Here is a 24,909-nt window from a genome sequence, read left to right as displayed (position 1 = left end):
TAAGGAGAAGGAAGGACTCACTGGAGAAGAGCCTCATGCTGGGAAAGATCGAGGGCAATAGAAGAAGGGGACGACAGAGAATGAGGTGGCTGGATGGAGTCACTGAAGCAGTAGGCGTGAGCTTAGATGGACTCCAGAAGATGGTAGAGGACATGACTTTGCAACTAACAACAACAAGGTTTAGGTTGTGTTTTTTTTCCCTTCTACTGGGCTGGAAATGTTTGCCTTACCTTTCAGATCGGATCCCGTTCCTCAAGGATCCATTGTAGACTTTCTTCTTATCAACCGGCATCACGTCCACGTAACCGCCGGAACTGTCTCCAATGACTCCTGCATGCACAGCAGCTTTGCAGATGCTGGAATTCTGAAAGATGGAAGAACAAGCCCCGGGTGACACCCAATCTTCTCTCACCTCTCCTTAAATCTCCTCTTATGACAAGACGTTGCTGTCACTTTACAGAAGAGCACAAGAGCAGATTAAGAGGCTCAGGCCAGGTCCAGACTGAAATCTACCAATGAGTCAGCACCAGCAGTGGTCCCGCTTCCCATGAGACCAAACTGCAGATTGTTCCCAAGCACATTTCTAAACCGTTTGGGGAGTGACGAATCATCATAAAAAAACAACAACCCAGAACACACTTGAGAAAGACCTCCAAGACCAGGGACATTTGATTTTGTGTGTGTGTGTGTGCGCCTGTCATATTTATGATGGTTTGTGTGTGTGTGTGTGTGTGTGGTCCATATTGAAATTCCTCACAATATCATGATAAGAGAACACAACCCTCACTGATAGATTCCTGTCCCTCAATTCTTCAGGAAATTAAGGTGGTCCCTGAGTTACGACTATAACGGAACCCAAAATTTATGTCACTAAGCAAGACATTGGTTGAGTGAGCCTTGCCCCATTTGGTGACTTTTCCTTGCCACGGTTCTCAAAGTGAATCACTGCAGCTGTTAAGTGAGTCACATGGCTGTTAAGCAGATCTGGCCTCCCCCGTTGACTTTGCTTGTCAGAAGGTCGCGATAGGGGGGGGGAATCACGTGACTCCGGGGACGCTGCAACCGTCATAAATGCGAGTCAGCTGCCAAGCCTCCGAATGTAAATCACATGATGCTGCCACGGCCGTAGGTGTGAAAAAACGGTCGCAGGTGGCTTTTTTTCAATGCCGTTGTAGCTTTGAACAGTCACTAAACGAACTGTTGTAAGTCGAGCACTAACAGAGGTGTGATAAAACAGAACAACGTGACTGCTAAGAAATGGAATTTTGGAAATTTAGATTTACAAAGAACCAAAGGTGGGGTGGGTGCGAAATGATCCCAAATTGCACATTCGATATCTCGAAACTGCCAATGAGAGAGAGAGATCAGGGAATTTGTGCAAAGAAGCTACAAATAGTTCATAGAGGCGTTTCTCCAGGCTTGCCCTCACCTCTGCCCCCTCCCAAGCCATAAAAGGTCAATTCCTTGGGTCCCATTTTTCATCCCTGTCACTGCCTCCGTGTTGGCAGCTTTCGACCATTTCGCATGCCAGCTTGATTTGAGCCTTCTCTATATATGGTCAAGGAGAACAGAGCGAGCTTTTTACAGCAGCTGTGCTTCCAGGGTCTGCTAACCCTTCGTTCCGCAGCCTTCCACAGAAACTGGCTGGAGAACAACTTCCTGTCCTTAAGGAACTCAGGCAGAGTTTCCATAACACCTCATCCTCCAAATTCTGTTCTAAATTGTTGATTTCCGGGATGCTCAGCTTGCTCAGATTCAACCGTCCTGTAGCCAACACATCCCTTACATTTATTTTATTTTATTTTTGCTTGCATTTTGTGCCTGGTTTCCGGCCCGTCTTCTCCTCTGCAGCAGAAATCTCTTATCGTGGTGAGCAATTTGCAAAGTTTTGGGAAGAAGGTAGGAGAAGAGCAGAACTCGCTCATTCCATTACTGGAATTGGATCTGTCTAGTTTAATGAAAAGAAGGGCTCTGAGTGACATGATCAGTATCCCAGTATCTCAGGGGCTGCCCCAAAGAAGAGGGAGTCAACCCGTTCTCCAAAACACCTCAAGGCAGGACGAGAAGCAACGGATGGAAACTAACCAAGGGGAGAAGCAACCTAGAACTAAGGAGAAACTTCCTGACAGGGAGAACAAAAAAAAAGGGGGGGGGGATTATTTTATCCCGGCTATAAAGAACTTTAAGAAAGTGGGTATTTAAATAATAGCCCTGTATTCCACGAGAAACCAGGCTGAAATACCAAGGATTGTCTTTCCTTTTGAGATTTTGTTTGTGTTTTTTTCCTTTTATTCCTCTCCTGCCACCAGCCCTGTGCTGAATTGCTAAGAGCTATTTTGGACGCCCAGTGAAATTAGAGCACACAACGCTAATTTGTTGGCACTTTTCTACGACATTGATGGGAAGCAGGGACACCCAGCAGTGTGTGCCGGCTATTTTGCACATTTGTTCCATTGCAGGCATGGATGGATTGTGACTTTCATGCTTAGCCTTTCAAGAGGAACTCCTTAACCTCCTGCCTGGAAGGAGTTGGAGAAGACGTTTGAAGAGGGAAGCCTTTCAGCTGCTTTGACTAATGGCCATGTCCAATCTCAAGAGGTTCTCAAGAAGATGTGGTTTAGCTCTCCACGTTCTCTCCAAAGCCTTTTTTGTCTCTTTGCTACCTTTTCCTTCTCTTCTTTCTTTACTACTCATTATTTTATGATGTTAGGGACATGGTGGCTCAGTGGGTTAGGACGCTGAGCTTGTCGATCAGAAGGTCGGCAGTTTGGCGGGTCGAATCCCAAGTGCCGCTTAGCAGAGTGAGCACCTGTTACTCATCCCAGCTTCTGCCAACCTAGCAGTTCGAAAGCATGTAAAAATGCAAGTAGAAAAATAGGGACCACTACGGTGGGAAGGTAACAGCGTTCCGTGTGCCTTTGGCGTCTAGTCATGCCGGCCACATTTTCCACGGAGACGTCCTCGGACAAGCGCTGGCTCTTCGGCTTTGAAACGGAGATGAGCACCGGCCCCTAGAGTCGGAAACGACTAGCACGCATGTGCGGAGGAACCTTTACCTTACCTTTATTTTATGATATTCCTCTCGTGATACTATTACTATACCGTCATGAACGCTTTAAGGGAAAGCAAGCAGAAAGTATTCAAACTAGATAAGGTCTGTTGTGGAATCTGAGTGTCATATGTGGCCATATTAAAGAAGCCATGCCATCTATCTGGAACTGCACTCAGTTGCAAATCAGCTCGGCCTTCAATCCTTTATGTAAATATTTCTCAACCTTAGCAATTCTTAAGGTGTGTGGACTTCAACTCCCAGGATTCCTCCAGCTGGCTGGGGAATTCTCGGAGTTGGAAGTCCATCCATCCTGGTAAGGTTGAGACACACTCATTTATGAAAATCCTCACTCATCAAAAGGATGAGCCAGCATCCTGTTTTTGGTTAAGTAAGAAGGAAAAAAGATTACTCACATCTGCATATATGTTTGTGCCATATACTGCAGCCCAGTGGTTTGGTTCATTTTTGCAGTAAGCTGGACAGTAAGACCTGAAAGATGAAAGACGGAGATGAAGAATGATTTGACTCACTGGTTTAGGAGTTACTACAAAATAATCCAGTAGGAAATGGAAAAAGAACTTTAACTACCGGTAGGAACCACTTAGTAGAAATGCAAAGTCCTACAGTGTCTCCATCAGCTTCATCTATTGGGAGTTCTGATTAGGGTTGAGTTTTTTTGCAGATGTTTCATTACCCAATCTAGGTAGCATCATCATTACTCGTGCTAGTGCATCATCTAGTACTGATGATGTTATCTAGTTTAGGTAATAAAATGTCTGCAAGAAAACAACCAAGAGAACGCCAAGGAACCCACATTCCTCCTCTTCCTCCCCCCCTCCTTCTGGCATTGAGGATGTTATCTAGTTCAAGTAATGAAATGTCTGCTAGAAAGCAACCAAGCTCAGAGAGGACCAAGGACCCCTGAGCTACAAATATTCTCCTCTGTTGGGGTTCTGATTGGCCAACAGCATCTACTGAAGTCAAACTGCGGGAAGTTCTACCAAACAGCCACGATGTGTTCCCGCATGGACCTATCACAAGGCAGCACTTTCTCTTTTTTTCCAATTGCCCATAGCAGCAGCTGTTAGATAGGTTGCTTTTCCAACAGAAATTATTACTAGTTGTTTCAATGAGTCGCATCCAACAGAAATTCTGAGCAGCCCGTCCCCTCAAACACACGTGACTAGAGTCCACCACTTACCTTGGGCAATGAGTGGTGGGCTTCTTGAATGGACACAGTTCCTCTACTGTGGTGTAACAATCCAAAGTCTGCACTGTGGAATTAAACACACAAGAGATATATGAACTTTGGGTTTTCTAAGAGTGGTCAAAAGCCAGGAATATACAGGTTCCAAATTAGTAAAATTAAGGGGGGAAAAAATAAAAGATACAATACACCAAGCAACATTTTGTAGGTTAGTGTTTATATTTCATAGAGATTCTTTTAGTATATTTGATGTGTTTCATATATATTCAAATATGCATATAATGTATGGATGTCTTTACAAAAAATGTGCTATAATTTACACAAGGACAGTGCTAATATTTACATAACCTTTTCTTACATCTTCTTTCCAATACAGCTGTCGGTAAATGCATTCAAGTGTGCTAATGTCTTAGCTTGCGCTTGTATTGCATCGCACAGTGTTCAAGAAATAACTTGAGGTCTAAGTCAATTGATCTGTAACACTAGGCAACCCAGATACATTTCAAAACTGACCAAGTTGTCTGTTATGGAAAATTAGAAATTAGAAAATTAAATTAAATCCTGCCATCTAAGGTAGCTTAGAAGGCAGGGGAAGAATTAAGGGTTTTCAGGGAAGGCATTAACTAGTGGATCCTGTAAGGATGCTGAGTATGGATACTATCTCCATTTCAAACAATTTTGCACTGCAGAGACGTCTCAAGATATTTCTTTTGCTTTTTCTTGAATCCTGGAGATCTGCCAAAATTGCAGGAAAGTGGGGGTGGAGGTTTAAATGAAGAGTTGTTTGAAGTAGCCTCATTTGTCATGGAAAGCTGCAGGGCTCCTCCTGGCTGAATTTAAGTCAACTCCAAACTGGATGGCTCTTGATGGCACAATTTCTGAAACGCCTTACTTTTTTGTTCTAATGCCTTTGTTCGGACAAACAGAAGCCTGGCCCCGACACAAAATGAAGCTGTGCTGTGTTTTGCCTGGATCATAACCATAACTGGGTGGAAAATCATTGCATTTGGGGAATAACATCAACTATTTTTTTTGTTTTGTTTTCTGGGCGATTTCTTGCTTGATATTCCTTCCTGTTCTTAGGCCTTTCCTGGGCTTGTCAAAACAAACGTCTCAACGGTAGAAGGGAAAGACGACAAACCAAGAGGAAGAGATGGCTTGACTTCAAAATAAATGAATCATTAAGCTGCCTGGTGTGTTGCTTTTATCACTACTTTTCTAACATGTAATTATTTAGCGGGTTGTTTGAATGCACAAAACCCTAGGCCTCTATGGGAATGTCACGGAGTGATTCGCTTCAGCAAAGGCTCCCATGAAGCTTTCTCTTAAAGCAAAAATACTTTTCTATCTAGGGATGTGGAGAACTTTTTTGGATTACAGAAAGCTAACCAACTCAAGCAAAAACCTCACTATTCTTCTACATATCCCTTCCTCTCATTATCCGAACCTTCCATTTTCTCTCTGTTTTCTTCTTCTCTCTCTTTCTGTCTTCCATTATCTTCTTATTTCTGTCTCCTCACTTGACTAACTACTAGAACAAGATTTAATCCATGGGGATTCTGGAGGAATTCACACCAACGAAGATAAAAACTTACCTGTGACCTTCAACACAGCAAAACCGTTGGAAGGCTTGTGTTTGCTGGCAAAGGAAAGAAAAAAAGGGTATGAATTCAATGTTTAAGAGGGCATTCCAAAAATCCAGTTTCTAGATAACAATACAAGAGATAGACCAACAATGTCCACCAATTAAGCAGGAATTCAACTCTTATAATTCATTGGCAAGCAGAACCAAAGATGCAGCAATATGTGTGAGATATTTGATGTGGCTAGAATTGTTTTGCACATAGGAAATTAAATTACCTGAGTGTCCGAACACCGTTTCTTAGAGACATTACGAAGAAGTCTGATCTTCCTTTCCTAGTAATATCTACTAAGCCTCCTCTATTATCTAATACTCCAGAGTGAATAGCTGCTCGACATATACTGGAAGCCTGTAAGGAAGAAAGCAACCACAATTGTACAAGGATTGTAAACGTTACAGAGTTCTAAATGTTTGTTTTTTTATCAGTCAACCACCAAAGCAAAGATTTGGACTTTGAAAATCAATAAAAAAACTTACACTTTCGTAGTTGGGGAATCCAAATACTTTTGCTTTACTGTTCAAGCAGCCAGCTGGACAAAGATACCTAGCCAAAAAAAAGGGGGAGGAGGGAATCATTAAGGAATTTTGGAAGCTGCCTTCTGAACTCATACTGTTGGTCAAGTGCAAACATTCTCCACCTGGTGCTTGCCAGATATTATGGATCTTAGAGTCACTTCAAAGGCCAGACAGAGGAGGATACACTGGGGTAGATTTTATTAGCTCTTGCTTTAAGAGTTCTCCGCTAATATTTGAATTGGATTTGGTTCATTAAACTGCACTGCAATTAAAAGCATTACGTAGAGGAAGCATGGACGATCCATCCGAGGGAGATAAACATCTGTCAGAGGAGAATGGTGAAAGACTGATGCCAAAATAAGGATGGGCATCCCAAAGGTACTTTTTTTTCCCCAAAGGCAACTGGACTTTCTTTGTTTTTCCTTGAAGACATTTCTCTTCTCATCCAAGAAGCTTCTTCAGTTCTGACTGAATGGTGGATTCAGAATGGAAGGATTTATACTCCTTGCATTCACCTTCCTTCCATTCGCCACCGTTCAGGCAGAACTGAAGAAGCTTCTTGGATGAGAAGAGAAACGTCTTCAAGCAAAACAAAGGAAGACCAGTTGCCCTTGGGAAAAAACACATTTGGGACAACTATGCCCTGGATGACTGAGAATCTCCATAGACATAAGGATGGGTGGCTAGGATGGATAATGAATCATTTCTAGGTCCTTGGTGGGGATAGACTGGAGCTTACAGAAGAAAAGACTCAAATGGACCGTTTCTACATGATTACTGGATTTATAGGACATCTGAGGGAACGTTGTATTTGAAGACTGCCACAGGTCAAAGAGTGAAAAGAAAGAAAATAAATCTGTGGTACCTGTTACACGTGGATCCTCGGCATGTGTCCCTCATTTTGGTGTCGCACTTGATCACCTGGGCTAGAATAATGGGAAAGTACACAATTGTGAGGAAAGTATTGTAAGAACAGGACCTACCGGCAGCCTTTAAGTAAGATTGTAGAGGGGGAAAAAAATCTGATTTAGGAAATATAAGGTTTTCCTTCCTTTGAAAGTTTCCAGGTTGGCATCAAATCCATCCAGATGGATTTCTGGAATCTTCTACATCATGCGTTACCCTCGTAAACTGAGTTGGCCTATCCATTTATCTAGCCCATGCTTATCACCTCAGCAACTTTAAGGTGGGTGGACGTCAGCTCCCAGCACTGGCTGGGGAATTCTGGGAGTTGAAGTCCACCCGTCTTAAAAGTTGTTGAATTTAAGACACACTGATCTAAAGCATGCATTTTAACCCCAGAAATCCCCAAGCCAGTTTTTACCGAATAGCCTAATGCTTGCTGCATTTTCTCCTATTTAGCCAAGCAGCAAATATTCCTGAATAATCGTCTGCAATCTCCCAAATGCTGGAAAATAAAAATACTTTCTTACTCATGTAGGTCACCTTCGTGGGTTTCTCTTCCTTTGTAGGTTTTACAGATTTGGGCTGTATTCTGTCAGGAACCTTTTGTATCTCCACTTCATTTGCCCGATCTGTCTCAGGTTTTTCGACTACTTTTTCTTTGGTTAGAGAGTGAAAAAGAGCCAGGTGTTACTCTACAAGGCCATTAGCAAAGAAGACAGATACTAGGAGTTGAGAATCGTTCTTGTTTTTTTCGTTCAAGGAGATTCACCCACTTTTCCCCCAAAATTCATTTATAGTTGGAAGCTGCTCACCCCAAATAAATGAGTGTGAAACCAAGGCATCCATGGGGGCAGAGAAGGGAGGAGGATATATCAAAAAAGTCAAAATGGCACCAGGCTCATAACTGCCATCTTTTTAATCATCTATGGATGCCTTAGACCAGGGGTCCCCAACCCCCGATTCGTGGACCAGTACCAGGCCACGGCATGCCAGCAACCGGTCTGCACACGCAAGCAAAGCCCCATCCGTGGGATGTAGGCAGCCCACAAAACCACGCGCTCTCTGGTCGGTGGAAAAACCTTTCTCCGTGGAACCGGTCCCTGGTGCCCAAAAGGTTGGGGACCTCTGCCTTAGACAAATTAGGCAATGTACAGTTTGGGTTTTCAGGAAGAAGGACTCTAAAAACTGAATGGAATTGTGGAGAATTGGCATGGTGGTCCAGCATTTGAGCAGGAGATTTACATTATGCTAACGTGAGTCTGAAGAGATGAAATGGCTTTCTAACAGAATATGCCACCCAAATTTATACTGTTCATTTCCTGTCTCAACAGCTTTCAACAGGACTTTCTCCTGAAGTTGTCCTTGATTGCTCAAAGAAGCAGAAAATGGCACTTCAGATGTTTGCTATGATATATATAGCTTCCTATTCTGTCCCCCTGTGACCATCAATACAAGCCAGAGGAGCTGCAAACTCTTGGACAAAAGAGCAAACCACAAAGATGGGGAACGCTTTTCTTCATGGCAATCTCCTTCAGGTAGCCCATCTATACAACTAGGTAGCTTAAGCAGGTATGTCCCCAGAACCCAACCATTTGTTCAGAATGACACAACCGGCATGGCACTAGGTACACACCCATGCAAGGTTGCAACCTAACTCAAAAAAGCAGAGCTTGTCTCCCTGTGATGGGATACTCTGCCCCATTTGTGAAGAGGACAACTTTGAACAAAGCCAGGGTCAATGTTTGCCCCATTACGAGATCACATACCTTTATAACAGAGGTTAGCTCGGCATCCTCCTCCATAGCTTGGCGGGCATTCAGAACACGATCTGCCATTTTTATATGGGGCTTCTCCAATCCAGTTGCCTCTGAAAAGTCCACCCAGAATGTTCCTGGTTAACTTCTTTCATCCTGTGTTAGGCTCACAACATACAAAATCAACTCTGGGGACCGTTTCAGGCCTGGTGCCTGACTTGTTATGTGCTCAAGACCTCTAACCCATGAGAAAATTAATGTTATCACTGTGGCTATGCTTTGGGAACATTCTGCCTCAAATGTATAGGTCAGGGGCATTCTAAGGAGAACTTTGACAGATGAAAGCACCGAAGTTATGCCTCAGAACCAAGCAGGCATCAGCCCTCACTTGGGTTCCACAGAACCATTATTCAAGGCTGCCCCAATTTCTTTCTCCCAAATCCTTTCAGATGGGTAGGAAACCCATCTGAACGCTCAAAGGCCTTTTTCTGCTCACAACATCTTCCGGCTGAGAGCGATTCCCAGGTGTCTTCCAAGAGATGAATAAACATTAGCTCTTCTGTGTGACTGAGAAACTTTGGCAGCCTCTGGGAACATTAGCTTTACATAGTGCTTGTCACATGCTAAATTCTCATCTTTAATGAGCAGAAGTCATCTGACACTTCATTTGTTTTTTCGAGTTTGAAAGGAACTTTGTCCCAGACCCATCCGGGACCTATCCATTGCTCAAACATCCCAATCAGGAAAAGCAACCATTTTGATTACAAACATTCAAATTGCAGGGGTTAAGCAAAGCTTAAAATCCACTGCCGTGAGGGTTGTCTCCAACTGATCCTGACATTCCAATACTTTGGACACAGCCCATGAACTAAGTTTTAAGGTTGGGGACACCCAACATGTGAAGCTAGGCTAAAATGGGGATGGGCAGTTTGTGGTGCAATCTGTCGTGTTAATGTCTTAACACAGAGGCCCCCAACCTTTTGGGCAGCAGGGACCAGTTCCATGGAGAGAGGTTTTTCCATGGACTGGACAGGGGTGGTTTTATGTGCTGCCTGCATCCCACAGATGGGCCTTTGCTTGTTTGCACGGCCCAGTTTCTGGCATGCCACAGACCAGTGCTGGGTACCACTGTCTTAACATGTCACATGAACATCTTAAGCTACCACATCATGGTATCTTGGTTTGGGTTTGCATAGTATGGAACACAACAGTTGTGCTGGGTCAATCAACAAGAGGTCCAGGTTGACTCATCTAGCCACACTATAGACACAAAATCATAGTGGCTGTTCTCCTGCCCTCCCCTAGTCTTACTTGGGAGAATAGTTGCAGACCAAATACACTGCATTTTCCCACACTTCGCCCCATACGTCCATCCTCTTGCAGAGATTAATAGCACAGCCAATGTTGTTGGTTGTAGCCCAGACCATCTGGAAAAAAACACACGGAGCAAATCAGTTGAGACAAGTTACCCTCTTGTGCTTCAACATATTTTCATAGCCCTGATCACCTGAGTAGCAAGCTTGTGGGGAGAAAAGCCATCAATTCTTAAGACTCCATTTGAGCTTCTATTGGCCTTACCTGTGTGTAATGTGTGCACATGGGTCCTGTACATCTATCGGGACACCAAGGGTTGCACTCATGGGGATATGGGTAGGTATAATCTTTTACTTCATCATACCAAGACTGGACATGGAAACTTGGAGAACGATGCCTAAAAAAAAATGGCAAGAGCTTCTAGTGTAAGAAAGAAGACCATCAGCCAGTTAAGCCAGCTCTTTGCACAGGGTGCCTAGCTAGCTACAAACAAATATGTTTCTGTATAAATGAGTATTTGTGTGTGTGTGCGTGCGCGCGCACAAGCACACCCAGATGCATTATGTTTCAACATCAAGATGAATGTGGAAGATAAAAATGGACTGAAAACAGGTATTGAAACCAAGCCAAACATTCAGTTAAGACCTGTTGCCAGCCAATTCTTTCCATTAGGAATGAGCAAAAATACACAACTGCATAAAGAAGCATAATTTCTTACTCTGATTATAGTGGCAGGCTGAAATGTTCAACCAGGATTATATCAAGCACATCCCACTGGTCAAACATAGATACCATCCCAAGATTTGGAGCTTTCTGGAGCAGTCTTACCTTCCCCAGTGAACAGCCAAATTCTGGCCGATGGATGGGAGGAGGCTGGCAGGTCCATGGTCCCAGATGCATTGGTGAGCCCAAGATTCGGCCGATCTCTCCAATTCTTCATCCCATCTCTAAGGAAGATACCGGGGGAGAAACACTAGGTCAACAAATCTAAGGTCAACATCTTAGATGCGTGGACTTCAACTCCCAGAATTCTCCTGCCAGCCCATGCTGGCTGGGGGATTTTTGAGAGTTGAAGTCCCCACATCTTAGAGTTCCCTGGGAAATTCTGGGAGTTCCCCACATTTTAAAGTTGCCAAGTTTGAGAAACATTGCTCCAACGTATACATAAAATTAGTCATGAAACGTGCAACTCCATGTTTAGCAGGGTGTTAAATTTAAATCCAGGCCTTGCTGGATCAAAATTGTTGACTTGTTTCTTGGCAGACGTTGAACTGGACATGGCTTTTCTTATCCAGAGCATGCCATTGAGAGATGTTCTCGCACATTCTTTAAATTAGCTGAAATTCCGAATGGAAACAGCATCAAACCATGCCACCATTTCCTGCAAAAAGCAGTTCCTGGTTTTACAGCTTTCACTTTGAAAAAGAAAGGACTTAAAACCTTCCACATTCTGAAGAGGGAGGCTGGGATTTCTAAGCTCTACTAGATAGATATGAATGCACTTATTTTATTTATTCGTTAGTTGATGAGGCTCATATTCTGCTCCAATTGCTGAAAACTTTTATGAAGGAGGGATTATGAACCAGCCGCAGGAGAGTCTACATACAGCTGATTTTTCAGCTAAATCTTTGGGAGTTCTTTCTATATTCTGTAGGATCTCCAGCAGGAGGAATAGAAAACCACATACATGAGGTCAGGGAACCGAGCAAAGCCAAACACGAAGAACTAGCTAGGCGGGAGAAGTAAATAGACACTAACCTGAAGAGTCTTTGGCTGTAGAGCAGAGCTGGAGAAGTCACAAATGCCAAGAAAAATACATTTTTTGGGGCCTCCACAGTCCTATCGACTTATCCAAAAAGCAGTGAGATTGTTCCTGCTCTTACAAAAAGTGGAACCAGTTTTGCCCAGGAGGGAAATGGGTGCTGTCAGCCTACACAGACGATGTGAGAGAAGGGGTGGTTTGGAAATTCCTGTCCTGCGAGATGGGCACACCAACACAAGAACATTCACTTTTGCTCCCCTTTTCTCCCTATTATCAGAAGGCCGAGTGAGGAAGTTGCACCTTCCTGGACAATAGTCCTACCACATCAAGGTTTATATCATAACTGATCAAAAAAACCCCAACAATTAAGAACCGTCAACCCAATGTTAAGACAGATTAGACTGCAAAAAAAGAATGGTGTCGCTCTGAATTGGCTTTGAATACTGTAAGTATTGTATTGTAAAGCCAATTCAGAGTGACACCATTGTTTGTTTGTTTTTGGCCTCACTGTGAATGAGCAAACTTGTTCCTTTGTAAATAGATCTGAAAAGGGAGTGCTTTTGCCATGACAGTGAAAGCTTCTACACCCAACCCTGATTTGAACCCATAGCCAGAGGACTTAGACTTATATATCTCTTCACACTACTTTACAGCTTCCCTCTAAGCGGTTTACAGAGTCAGCATATTGTCCCCAACAATCTGGCTCCTCATTTTACCGACCTCAGAAGGATGGAAGGATGGGTCAACCTTGCCTAAATTCATTCAAGATGCTATAACACAATGGCAGAAAACCAACTTCACTTCTTTGGTTCAGCCCTCAGATAGCTATAAAGTTCCTTGCTTAAGACTTCAAATTACTAGAATAATTGGATCCAATAGTTTGACTCAGAGCAAGCCATATATCAATGCAGGCGGGTATAATCAATCTTAGCTTTGTGGGATCCCTCCTTTATATTTAGAGTGAATTTGGTATCTTGTACAGGCAGAGAAAACATTCTGTTCTTTCGTTATACACAGAGAGAGAGAGAGAGAGACAGTGTTTGGTTGCAATCTCACACAGAATGGACATTTGGCTTTGCATGAAATCATCTTTAATTCATATTTATTGGCATCTGGAGAAGTGGGTCTGCGTCAAAAGAATGTTCTATCAAGAGCCTTTGCATGGTCACATAAGCATGTGAAAATCTTTGTTTTTCTAAAATAAAAAAAAATGCATGCACACACACAAACTTCTGAGAAAGGGTTCCTGCATTCTTCTCTTGCTGACAAACCCAAAATGATAAATAGCAAATGACTGGGAATATTATTTTAAAGCTAGAAATGTGTGATCTCTCTCTCTCCCTCCCTCCCTCTTTCTCTCTCTCTCTTTCTCTCTCTCTTTTCCAGTCTGTAGATTTTTAACTTGCTATTTGTAAAGAAAGGAGCTCTTTTTATAGTAAGATGTTCTCTGTAAGTTTGACATTTTTCCATTCCCAATTCTCACAAAGGAAGCATGAGAAAGTGGGGTCAGCATCATCTCAAAGGGTCCCCTAGTTAAATGGACACGGATGAAGAAATGAAAAATGTAAAGGTCTACTGTAGAAGCAGTGTTTCTCAACCTCAGCAACTTTTAAGATGTGTGAACTTCAGCTTCCCAGAATGCAATAAGGAATAAAATATAGACATTATGGTTCATAAGCCTAGAAGGAGCCATTTTTTGACTGACCCCCTCCAACAGATGGTTCCTTTCTAGTTGAAATGACTCAAGAAACTACAATCTCAGTTGGCCTTAGGAAAGGCTTAGAAGGAAGATTTCTCGCTCTGGAATTTGCAATGAGTAAGCGTCCTCAAATGAAAGCAGAACAAGATTAACCACTAGGCATTGTTTACAGATGGATTCACAAGCATCTGTTCTTGTGAATTCTCTACTTCTCACAGATAGAAGGACCCAGAATGCTGTATGGGGGTCCCCAAAGAGTTACTACCCAGAATGTTTCTGATCATGTAAGAGAATTGCATGTGTCTGTGTCTATCGTCTCTCTGTCTGTCTGTCTGGCTATCATCTGTAATCTATTATATGTATATCTATCTGTCATCTAACAATCTATATCTATCTGCTGTCTATCTGTGTGCTGTCTTTCTGTCTATTTTCTATCTGTCTATCTCATTATACTGTTAGCTGTTGAAATGTTCTGTTAGCTTACAATAAAATCAAACAAAACCCAGAGACATTAAAACCAATTAGAAAGAATGACCAGAAAGAATAAAAATCTATGATTAAAGCTTGGGTGCTCTCATACCCAATTCACCTTGCTCACTTCATCTGTGTTTGTTTGTTTCTTGTTCCATCCGATTTTACCAAAATGCTTCACAGAATAACTGAATCACCGATTGGCTGTGGGTTTATGCCCATTCAGCACTTCAACTCACCAGGTATTCCATGTTGGAAGCTGAAGGATAGACTTCACCTCTCAATTTATTATGAAGCATTAGGATTTCGTCTCGGTCATTTCTGGAAATTGATCTCTTGGCCCTTGAGTGTGGTTGCCCATCTTGGTATTGATTAAGGATGCTTTCCAAATGGGTGGCATTGGGCAAGAAGAAACACTGGATGCCATGAGTCAGAAAGAGGAGGAGAGATGGTGTTATGAGCCAAGGAACGGTAGGATTCTTAGCCATTTTCTGCTTGGCGGGAATGAGATGTGTGGAAACTCTTCCAAGGGGACACTTCTGCAGTATTCTATAGACCTATAATACAAAAAATATATAGATATATGGAAAAATGTGATTATTTTGAATCCTAAAATGAGCAAGCTTTTCAACCTATGAATGGTGTTCCTTCAAGTTGTTTCCTGTTCTCTACTCATTGAAACAAAAAGGTTACATCAGGGTTCTTCAAACTTGGCAGTTTTAAGCTAGCCATGGCGAGCTGAGGAATTCTGGAGGTTGAAGTCCACAAGTCTTAAAGCTGCCAAGTTTGAAGACCCCTGTCTCAGAGTACTGTATCCCGGGAAGATTAGTCTGTAACTCTATGTCTTCGGGCCAGAAAGACAGGAGATAGTTAGAAGATTCATTCTTGAACAAATATCAAACATTAACCTTTATTAGCAGTGGGCTAATGCCTCCTTAAGTAACACCAGCTGCCTGCAATTAGTGCAGGTTCGAGTCCCACCAGGCTCAAGGTTGACTCAGCCTTCCATCCTTCCGAGGTAGGCAAAATGAGGACCCAGATTGTTGGGGGCAATAAGCTGACTTTGTAATAATGCCGCTTGGGGGGGTGTGTGAAAGCCCTAATAAGCAGGCATATACATAGAATGAAGGCTACTGCTAAGCTTGTAAGCCGCCCGGAGTCTTCGGAGAAGGGCGGGATATAAATGGAATTAAAATAAAAATAAAAAAAATAATGTATTTCACAGGCACGAGGGAAAGAAATAACGGAGTGGTCTAATACTGTACAGAGCTTCCCAAACAACAGTAAAGTACCCCAAATTGGATAAAAGTAGTTTTTCTTTGGTTAGCAACAAACCAACCCAATTTCAGCAGGGACAGTTAAATTGATACAAAAGGGATTTATCTACATCGGGTAAAAAGGACTTTCTGATAAGCGACTTGGGATAATGAAGAAAAAAGTTTGGGAAGCCTTGGACTAAGAGTCCAGCCCAAAAGGAAGAGGACAAGTTAGGTCTACACTCGGTTTAAGATCTTGAATAATCTTAGTCTCAAACTTGCTGGTTTGCAAGCAGCCACCCACTGGAGAATGAGCTTGCTAAATACAAAGCTGTCCCCAGAATCCTAATTAATGGCACATTGGACCTCCCCAAATAGAAGTTAGAAGACGTCGACTATGAGCTGTGAGCTGTGTCTTCCTGGCAGCAAAGGAGAACAGAGGTCTTGACAAGTCCCTGGAATCTCTGGCTGCACACACAAAACGTCACCAGAAATTTCAGAACTGGTGAGAGTCCCATCCGAACAGGGCGCGTCACAGCTCTCTGCACAAGTTAATTTATAGGCTGCTTTGCTGAAGAAAAGAAGAGAAAAGAAATCTCTGCTTTCTGGGCTAAAGTGAAGTCGCAGCCTCTTTCCCCCTATCTTGTCCCTCCAGGAAGAGCAGAACGGTCTCCTAGCCGTTCATGGTCCTCCACCTGTTTGACACTCTAATCCTCATCATGAAAGTGATGGGAGTCGAGGCTCCATTTGTCCCCAGTGCAATGGGTGGGACTCGAGGGAAATCAGTGGAGGTAGCACAGAAGATCTAGCTCAAACAAGCATCTTCAAAGCATCCATCCTAGCCCTATTCTTGGCGAGGGCTCTACAGTTTTCAGCCCCGATTCAATTCAGCATCCAAAGCTGTCTCTGGTTTCTCCAAAGCTTTTCTTCCTCTTCTCGAGAGTATTCCAGACATTAAGACATTTTGGGGGTGGCTAATGAGCTAATAATATTTTTTGAGATATGGTCTCAATTTCTGGTTTGGTTTGGTGTCAGACCCATCGCTCTTCAAGAATCAAGCACTAAGGACTCTACAATTCAACCCTGCGGTACCAATATTTCCTTTTCTTGGTACCTTGATCTTCATCATTCTGCAGCAGGTACAGGTGACCCAAAGAGACAGGGCTCCATTTACATAGTCATGGCCCTCATCTTAGGTTGTTTTTTTTACAGACTCCTTGCCTGCTATCATTCCCCTCTCTGCCCCCACCCCTGCCACCATGAATGCCTCTGCAGCCTTTTCATGTCCTACTTGGAAAAGAGGTCTTGAGAATAATTCCATCCTCTGTTAATGAAAGCATGGTTAGTCACTTGGAACGTGGGTGTGGAGGAATATTTTCTAAATCAAGACATGATCAGTCAAGGAAGCTGCAGGAGAATGCGGTCTGGAAGACCAGACACTCAATATTCTCCTTTCAGTGGCCACTTTCCAGTTAACATCAAACTCCCATGTAGCATTTATGTGCAGTTCATTGAACATTCTTGGTCCTCAGGGAAGAGGGAGAAATCATTGCATTTTCCATCAAGTTGAGTGAGATGAGTGAAAATAGTTGTGAAACAGTTTTCAGCAGAGTGTTAGTCTGTGTGTCATGTCCAAGATAGGAGAAAGAGCTACCAAGGATTATAGAAACCACGTTTAACAGAGAAGATCAACCAATGTATGATCTCATGGAAGGGACTTCCTTTAGACCCATGATTCCCAACCTTGTCAACATTAAAAAGTGTGGACCTCAAGTCCCAGAATTCCCCAGCCAGTCAGGCTTTAGAGCAGAAGTGTCCAACCTTGGTTACTTTTAAGACTTGTGGACCTCAAGTCCCAGAATTCCCCAGCCGACCATGATCAAGGTTAGACACCCCTGCTTTAGGGAAAGATGGCACTGTTCATGTTTATAAGAAAAGTTCAGTTAGATTTCGGTGAAGATTCATAAATCATCTTGTGAAAGACAGCCCAACTTTTATTGAATCTTCTTGCTGTTTCCTGGTCTACTGAGCAGAGAATTCAACTTACTTCTACTGTGCAGCAATTAAATGTCCCCCACCCACCCCACTGGCTGAGAATATTTTGAATATGAAGTTAGTTTTGTTTTAAATCTGAGCCTTTCCCAGCTGGCTGGCTATGATCAAGGCTGGCATTTTTGTACATTCAAAGCAAACATTAGCAAGAAACATTTCGTACTCAGCGACGTATTTAAAACAGCAGGGGTTTTTAAAAAAAGAAAAAAAGAAAGTGGAATATTCCTCCCCCCACCCCCCCTCCTTCATTGAGTAAACCTCTTTAAAACTGGTTCCCTTCGAAGGCCTCCTGGCTTTTACACAGTGTGTGGCAATTTTCAGCATCTTTCCCAGTGATTGTCTCCAAAATCCAAATGCTAAAGATAAGTTTAGGCAGCTTGACATTTGATCATCCCCCAAATTATCCAGTCTAGTTTCCCAAATGATAACTTCAGAATCCTGGGGGCAAATACTGTCATAACCCCATTTTAAAAAAAAATAGTTCTATTATTCCTCCCTCCCTCCCTAGCTCCTCTCTCTCTCTCTCTCTCTCTCTCTCTCTCTCTCTCTCTCTCTCTCTCTCTCTCTCTCTCTCTCTCTCTTTCTTGTTCTCCCCTCCTCTTGATCTGTTCAACCCTTCCCACAGGCTCAGCTCCCGCCCAGCAAGAGGCAAATTTGCTGTGGCTAACCTCAAGCTGCTCCGTTGGTAGACAGTCTGACCCACTTTGGGGAACAATTCTGACTTTCAGAGTTAAGGGGCTTATAAATAGATGCTCTTCTGCCAGGCACCCACAAGGCTGCCTTGTAGGCCTAATCTGCTCGCAAAGGTCTGCTTTTACAGAGTTTACACACACATACACATCTGTATAGGTATACATATACAGTCTATGCACACTTTATACACACACAAATGCACAAATACACACACACACAAATATACATTATATATACACATACACACACACACAAAACACACACACAGTGTATAAAATCATCCATATCATAAACATTATATATATACATATATACATACACACACAAACACTACATGTTCACATACACAATTAGTGCAGGTTCGCGTCCCACCAGGCTCAAGGTTGACTCAGCCTTCCATCCTTCCCAGGTAGGTAAAATGAGGACCCAGATTGTTGGGGGCAATAAGCTGACTTTGTAATAATGCCGCTTGGGGTGTGTGTGTATGAAAGCCCTAATAAGCAGGCATATGCATAGAATGAAGGCTACTGCTAAGCTTGTAAGCCGCCCTGAGTCTTCGGAGAAGGGCGGGATATAAATGAGATTAAAATAAATAAATAAATAAAAATAAATATATTATCTCTCTTTCTCTCTCCTCCTCTCTCTCTCTCTCTCTCTCTCTCTCTCTCTCTCTCCCGCCCCTCTCTCGGTTTCTCTCTATAGACACAGCACACAGCACAAGTACATGTGGAAAACAAGTCCTTAATGACTTCTGAGAATCCCAAAGGGTCCAGATCCCCCATGTACCAGGGGCAGATCAGCTGTCTATCTGATGGAGCAAACCCCCAGCAGACATTTCTCTCTCTCTCTCTCTCTTTTCATATTTCCCATCACTGATCCTATCCAATCTGGTGAACGAATGCAAGGACAGAAGAGAACGTCTTAGTTTCCCACAATGCTTCAGCCTCAGTGCGATGATAATGGTATCCTGGCACCCTGACAGGGCAGCTGGATAAGCCTGTTGGAGATCTGCTAAGGAAAAATAGTTGAAATTCTTTGAAGAAGAAAACTTTCAAGAAATTGGAAGGCAAATTTTAATTCCTTTCCCTTCCCAGAGGCAGGATCAGTCCCTCTTTGGCATCAAACTCGCTTAAACCTCTCAGGAGAAGGAAAGGTCTCTGGCTGAGTTGAAGTCAGCTTCCTTCCACCTGGCGGTGTCTGCCAGGTGGACCAATTTCAAGCAACCTTGAAATGGAAACTATTTCGGGTCAAAGCAGGAACAATCCAGAAGGCCATTCACTCTCTGTGAAGCACTCCCGTGACTACCCATTTCCTGAGTGCGTAATTTACACCATGCACCAATGCCGTGCTGAGCAAAGGAGCCATTTGGGCTCAACTAATAAAAATCAGTGGAAGAGGAGTTGTAAACACTGGGGTCAGCCAGGATGACTGCAAGCTTCATTCTCATCCAGGACCCTGTCACTGACAGTGGTCAAAACCAGATGTTTTGGCCACAAGATGATTTAAAGGAAAGGGTGAGATTACTTGCCAAGCAAAGGGTGCTTTGTCAGCCAGGCCCACATTCTTTGGCCCGGCCAAGAGTCCAAAGGATCAGAGGATCAAACTAAGGTCACTCTATGGACTTTTTCATTGTTAGAACCAAAGTATGGGATTCATTTTCCTAGCCTTTGATCCAGGCCAATTCCTCGCCTGTTGACCGGTAGCTCCATTTCTTTCTTATGGTATGCTCAATCTCCTAGATCTGTGTTTCTCAACTTTGACAACTTGAAGATAGGTGGACTTCAACTCCCGGAATTCACCATCCACCAAAGTTGAAGTTGAAGAAGCTTGAAAAATGTGAAGATAGGTGGACTTCAACTTCCACAATTCTCCAGCCAGCCAGAATTGAAGTCCACACATGTTCAAGTTGCCAAGATTAAGAAACATTGTCCTACATCTTAACTGGAGACTGACCAACACTTACATTCATCCTCATGTCCAGTTGCTGAATTGGTAATGATGGATGGAATAGTCTTATAAACCATGGCATCTCATATTAAGTCTGAGACAGCACAGCACCTCCAAAGAGGAAGACCACTGCTATAAAGTTTGAAGAACTGAAAAGGTCTTCTCTTGCAAAATTGCTCTTGAGTCATAGTAATGACTTGTATTCTATTGTTTGACAGTCCTCTGTCAAGAAAAGACTTTGATTTATTGGAGCTAAATCTCCTGCCACCGAACCTCATGAGTGGAGCATGCAGACGTATCTGCCTGCCAACTTATTTCAACCTGGCATGGTAGGAATCACTTACTCTCTCTGCAGCTTAAGATAACATCACTAACTAGCTTCAAGCTGGGATTTGGAGCACCGCCTCGTATCTCATGATAAAATAGAGCAGGCACTGAGTCCTCTTGGCTCTCAGTTCTGCAGGAATGTCTGTTGTAGAGAAGCTGGAGATTCCAAAATGCTGTTAGTTTCTGGGTCACTGAGTCCCAGCAAGGCTTCTGTTTTGCCAAATATGTAAGCACAATACAGGCTCAGACCCCCACCGTATCCAAACTGAGTCCCTATTTGCTGCATCATGTCAAAAGTCCTGCATCATAGACAGAGTTGGCTCTAGAATTACAGGCACAGTTAGAAGGACCATCTCAAAATTCAGTTCTCAGGAGAATGACATTGGTTGAACTTCCTTTATTTCTTGCCGAGACAGTTCGAGACTGTCCAGAAGTTCAGGAGATTTGATTGTACCAAAACCAGACTATTGACCCATCAACCTCAGCTCAAGCTACTTCAGTCTGTTGGCAGTCCTTAGTTGCATAGGACTGTCAGTTTTATTCCCTTAGATGACATTCTACTACGGTGTAGGACAATTGAGTTGGCTCTGAATATTAGACAAGGCCAGTATTGGTGAATGGACTCACTAGGTCTTCTGCCAAAATCCCTGTTTTGTTTCGGTGAGGGCCATTGCTGGTAATTCTGCCCTCTTCCAGATTTCCCCCCCCCCCATTTTCTTCTGCAAGGAAAAACATTTAGAAATGAAGAGAAGGTCCTCACTTTCCTCCAAGTGGATGAGACCCAGAAAAAGAGGTCAAATAGACAGCAACCGTGGCCAAAGACAAGGTGGGGATGTCATGTTCAAAAGTATTGGAAAACCTACCACCAGAAACACCTCTTGATTTTACACAGATCATTTGCAGATTTAAAGCATCTCTTTTTTTAAAAAAAAAACCCTCAACAAAAGTTTGTTTAATTTGGAATTCGGAAAGATGGGCCTTCCCTTTGAAGGAACATGCTACCATCTAGTCCAGCTGCATAAACTTTGTATTTGTTTTAAAGCAGGAGAGCACTTTCAACCTCCTTACAAAGCCATCCGGCACATGCTGCAGATACTCTCTTAACATCTGGGATTGATCAGCAATCCATGAATCCACAGGAGAAAAAAAAAGTCCTCCAAGGCGGACATGGCGCTCAAGTGGAAAACTAATCAAGAAGTTCAGGACAAAGGGGGAAATCCTTGCTGTGGCCAATCAGTGCGGACACTCTATTCCGTTTGCAAATCAAAGGAAATCTTGCTTGAAAATGTCTTGGTTTGAGCTTCTCTACTTCTCCAACTCCTCTCCATGGCAGCAAGTAGGTAACAAGCCTCAAACAACATTTGGGGCTTGGATGGGAGGAATAAAAATATTTCAGATTTATTAACAGATGTGACCATTATTCTTGGTTAGGACAGGCGGAGGAGACAGAACATGCTAAGAAACATAGGATGGGCTCCTTGTTTATGACTCACCAGCAGAGAAAGGGAAAGTGCTTAAGGACACGGTCTGAAGTTGCCCTTCCAAAGGGTTCCCACTGAGTTGGCAAAGCTAAAAGGAGATTTTTTTTTGGGAAGATCTGCCCTCGGGTGAATGTAGACGGCAGTGATTTTGGATGGGCAAGATCCTGGTTTCATTTATAAGACTTTCTTCTGACCCTAATCTCATCTAAGCAGATCAATCCATTGTCATTAAAGCAATGTACATGTTGGGTCTACGATGTCCTGTAGACTTAAAATTGTGTATGTGTGTGTGTGTGTGAGAGAGAGAGAGAGAGGGAGGGAGGGAGGAAGGGAGGGAGAGAGAGAAAGAGAGATTGGTTTTGGGAAATTTAAATTTCTATGTAAAGAGATTGTTAGTCTCTACAGGCTGATAAACAAGAAACATTAACACTGATTTGTCTTCAGTGGCTATACAAAATTGACTCCTTTCCAACATTGGACTAAATTGCTGGGTAAATTGCTCTCCGGTTTTGAAATTGGTACCTAAAGCAAACAACGTAGATCCAAAATATACATTTCTTTAATGACCAACTGATTGAACTGCTCGGATGATCAGGGAAAGAAGAAAATTTTACAAAGGAAATCAGGTTCTTACCCATCCAAACTCACAAAACAATCGACTTGGGGTTGTAGCTTCAGTTTTCCATTAAAATATTTAAATTGTTGGGCAAACTCCTTCAACTTTTCCTTCACTTTAGATCCTCTCCAGCCATAAAATACTTATAAAGGAAAACATTTGCAGCCCAGTGACTGGGCACGGATGATCTTACCTAGTTTGGGTAATGACATGTCTACAAGAAAACAATCAAGCTCATAGAGCATCAAGTACTTAAACCATATTTAATATAAATTGCAATTACTGAGCATATTTGAATCCCATTGAGTGGAATAGTCTTTCTATAATAAGTACCGTAACTTAGTCTAGGATTAGGGCAATGTAATGAAGAGACAAAGCAAGCAGTGTTTTCCCTTGTTAAAGGAGATTAAAATGATCGTGAAAACTGGCAATTCTATATTATACTCTACATCCCATTGGGCAAAAATGGGTCCATTCAAAGCAGCCAAAGATCTAATACTTGTTCTGTTATAACTTGATACTTGTGAACTGGCTTCGACTGCCTCAGGATAGGTCCACAAAAGATGCTTCACCGGTTGACTGAATTAACCTATTTTCAAGGTGTGCCCTGCTAATCAAAAAGTAAGCAAACACATCAGCTTTGCACCCACCCAGCCAAATGAAAGAAACTTTAAGCAAAGCTGAAAGTGACTGAAAGCAAAGTGTGGATGCAGACGCCAGCTTTGTACTTCACCTCATTAAGCAAGCTGTGCTTCAGGGAGAGAGTTGCTCCATGGATGAGGAAGTTGCCCATCCTCCTTCAAAGCAAGCCCCTTCCTGCATCTTTGGTGTGATGCTAAAATGTGGAAATCAGTAAGTGGCTTCTGTCCCCAAACCTAGCCTCGTCTGCTTTCTCTCCTGGGAGGGAGAGGAGAGGAGAGGAGAGATATGAGAAGGGAGGGAAGGAAAAGAAGTAAGGATATGAGATGGGAGTGAAGGAAGGAAAAGGGAGAAAAAGAAAGAGAATGAGAATGAGAAAGAGAGAAAGAGAAAGGAAAGAAGGAAAAGAATATGAGAAGGATAGGTTAGGAGAGGAGAGGATGGGATAGGATAGGATAAATATGAGAATGGAGGGAAGGAAAAGAAGTAAGGAAGGAAGGGTATGAGATGGGAGTGAAGGAAGGAAAAGGGAGAAAGAGAATGAGAGAGAAAGAGAAAGAGAGAGAGAGAGAGAGAGAGAGAGAGAGAGAGAGAGAGAGAGAGAAAGAGAGAGAAAGAGAGAGAAAGAGAGAGAAAGAGAGAGAAAGAGAGAGAAAGAGAGAGAAAGAGAGAGAAAGAGAGAGAAAGAGAGAAAGAGAGAAAGAGAGAAAGAGAGAAAGAAAGAAAGAAAGAAAGAAAGAAAGAAAGAAAGAAAGAAAGAAAGAAAGAAAGAAAGAAAGAGAGAGAGAAAAGCATCTAAAAGCATCTTTCCCCCAAGTTTCATCTTTTGAATGTTTATAGGTAGGAAAACGCAAATCTTGCTCAAGGTTAAGTAGCTCCGCTCAACTACCTCCGGCCAGAGGAAAGAAATGGGGAGGGGAAGCGGGGCGGCGGGGGGGGGGGGCTCACCTCTCTGCCAAGAAAGGAAAACCGCGGCTTAATCGGATCCTCGGGATTCCGCTCGGAAGGGCGAAAGAAATGCCCGTCCGCCTCTCTGGTCAGCCGGGGCGAAGAGGTGGGCGACGGGCGTAAAACCTCCCCGGTCGAAGACTGCCGGAGATCGCCGACTCTCCCGCCTTTATGTAGCCCTCTTTCTGCTTCTCCCCACCCCCTTTTTCATCAGCGATCCCTCGAGGCGAGCCGAGGGGTCGAGGATGGCGAGGTGGCCTCGGGAGGAATTGCTTTAACCCTTCCCCTCCCTGCCTCTTCCCAAAAGCCTGCCAGGAAAAAGGGGAGAGAAGAAGAAGGAGGAGGGAGAGGACACGAATCCAATCTTTTGTTTCTTAATTGATTGATTGATTGATTTTTTTTTTACTTCGGCCACCATCAGCCTTTCTTTTCATTTCCTCCCCCAGAGTTCCAAGTCAAGACAGCGAACGTCTTGTAATTGACAAGCCCGGCAGGGGATTGACAGGAGTGCTCTTGGGCAAATAGGAAAAAAAAAAAGAAAACAAACTGAAATGGGGTGGGGGTAGGGGGGGTGGGGGGTTGTGGAGGGGAGATTTTCTGGAGAGTGGGGTTGTCCTGCATCCAGGG

The 24,909-nt window shown here is 43.1% G+C and overlaps 1 protein-coding gene across 1 annotated transcript in view; it reads right to left on the bottom strand.

Annotated features, from left to right (window-relative positions):
* CRISPLD2 (cysteine rich secretory protein LCCL domain containing 2) overlaps positions 1-24,606 on the bottom strand; it is a 28,004-nt gene extending 3,398 nt beyond the window's left edge. The window contains exons 1-14 of the mRNA XM_083370610.1: positions 24,283-24,606; positions 14,563-14,880; positions 11,220-11,338; positions 10,656-10,788; positions 10,389-10,504; positions 9,090-9,190; positions 7,851-7,979; positions 7,283-7,343; positions 6,379-6,445; positions 6,120-6,250; positions 5,855-5,898; positions 4,254-4,326; positions 3,466-3,541; positions 231-364 (exon numbers count right to left, since the gene is read on the bottom strand). Coding sequence (XP_083226736.1) covers positions 231-364; positions 3,466-3,541; positions 4,254-4,326; positions 5,855-5,898; positions 6,120-6,250; positions 6,379-6,445; positions 7,283-7,343; positions 7,851-7,979; positions 9,090-9,190; positions 10,389-10,504; positions 10,656-10,788; positions 11,220-11,338; positions 14,563-14,811 — 1,433 coding nt within the window. The 5' untranslated portion in view covers positions 14,812-14,880; positions 24,283-24,606. The remainder of the gene's footprint in view (positions 1-230; positions 365-3,465; positions 3,542-4,253; positions 4,327-5,854; positions 5,899-6,119; positions 6,251-6,378; positions 6,446-7,282; positions 7,344-7,850; positions 7,980-9,089; positions 9,191-10,388; positions 10,505-10,655; positions 10,789-11,219; positions 11,339-14,562; positions 14,881-24,282) is intronic.
* Between the last annotated feature and the right edge of the window lie 303 nt (positions 24,607-24,909).

Source organism: Vipera ursinii (genome assembly GCF_947247035.1).
Source record: "Vipera ursinii genome assembly, chromosome: 10".
NCBI classification, from domain to species: Eukaryota; Metazoa; Chordata; class Lepidosauria; order Squamata; family Viperidae; genus Vipera; species Vipera ursinii.
Note: the sequence above shows the minus strand (reverse complement) of the source record. Positions and strands in the feature narration are given on the sequence as shown.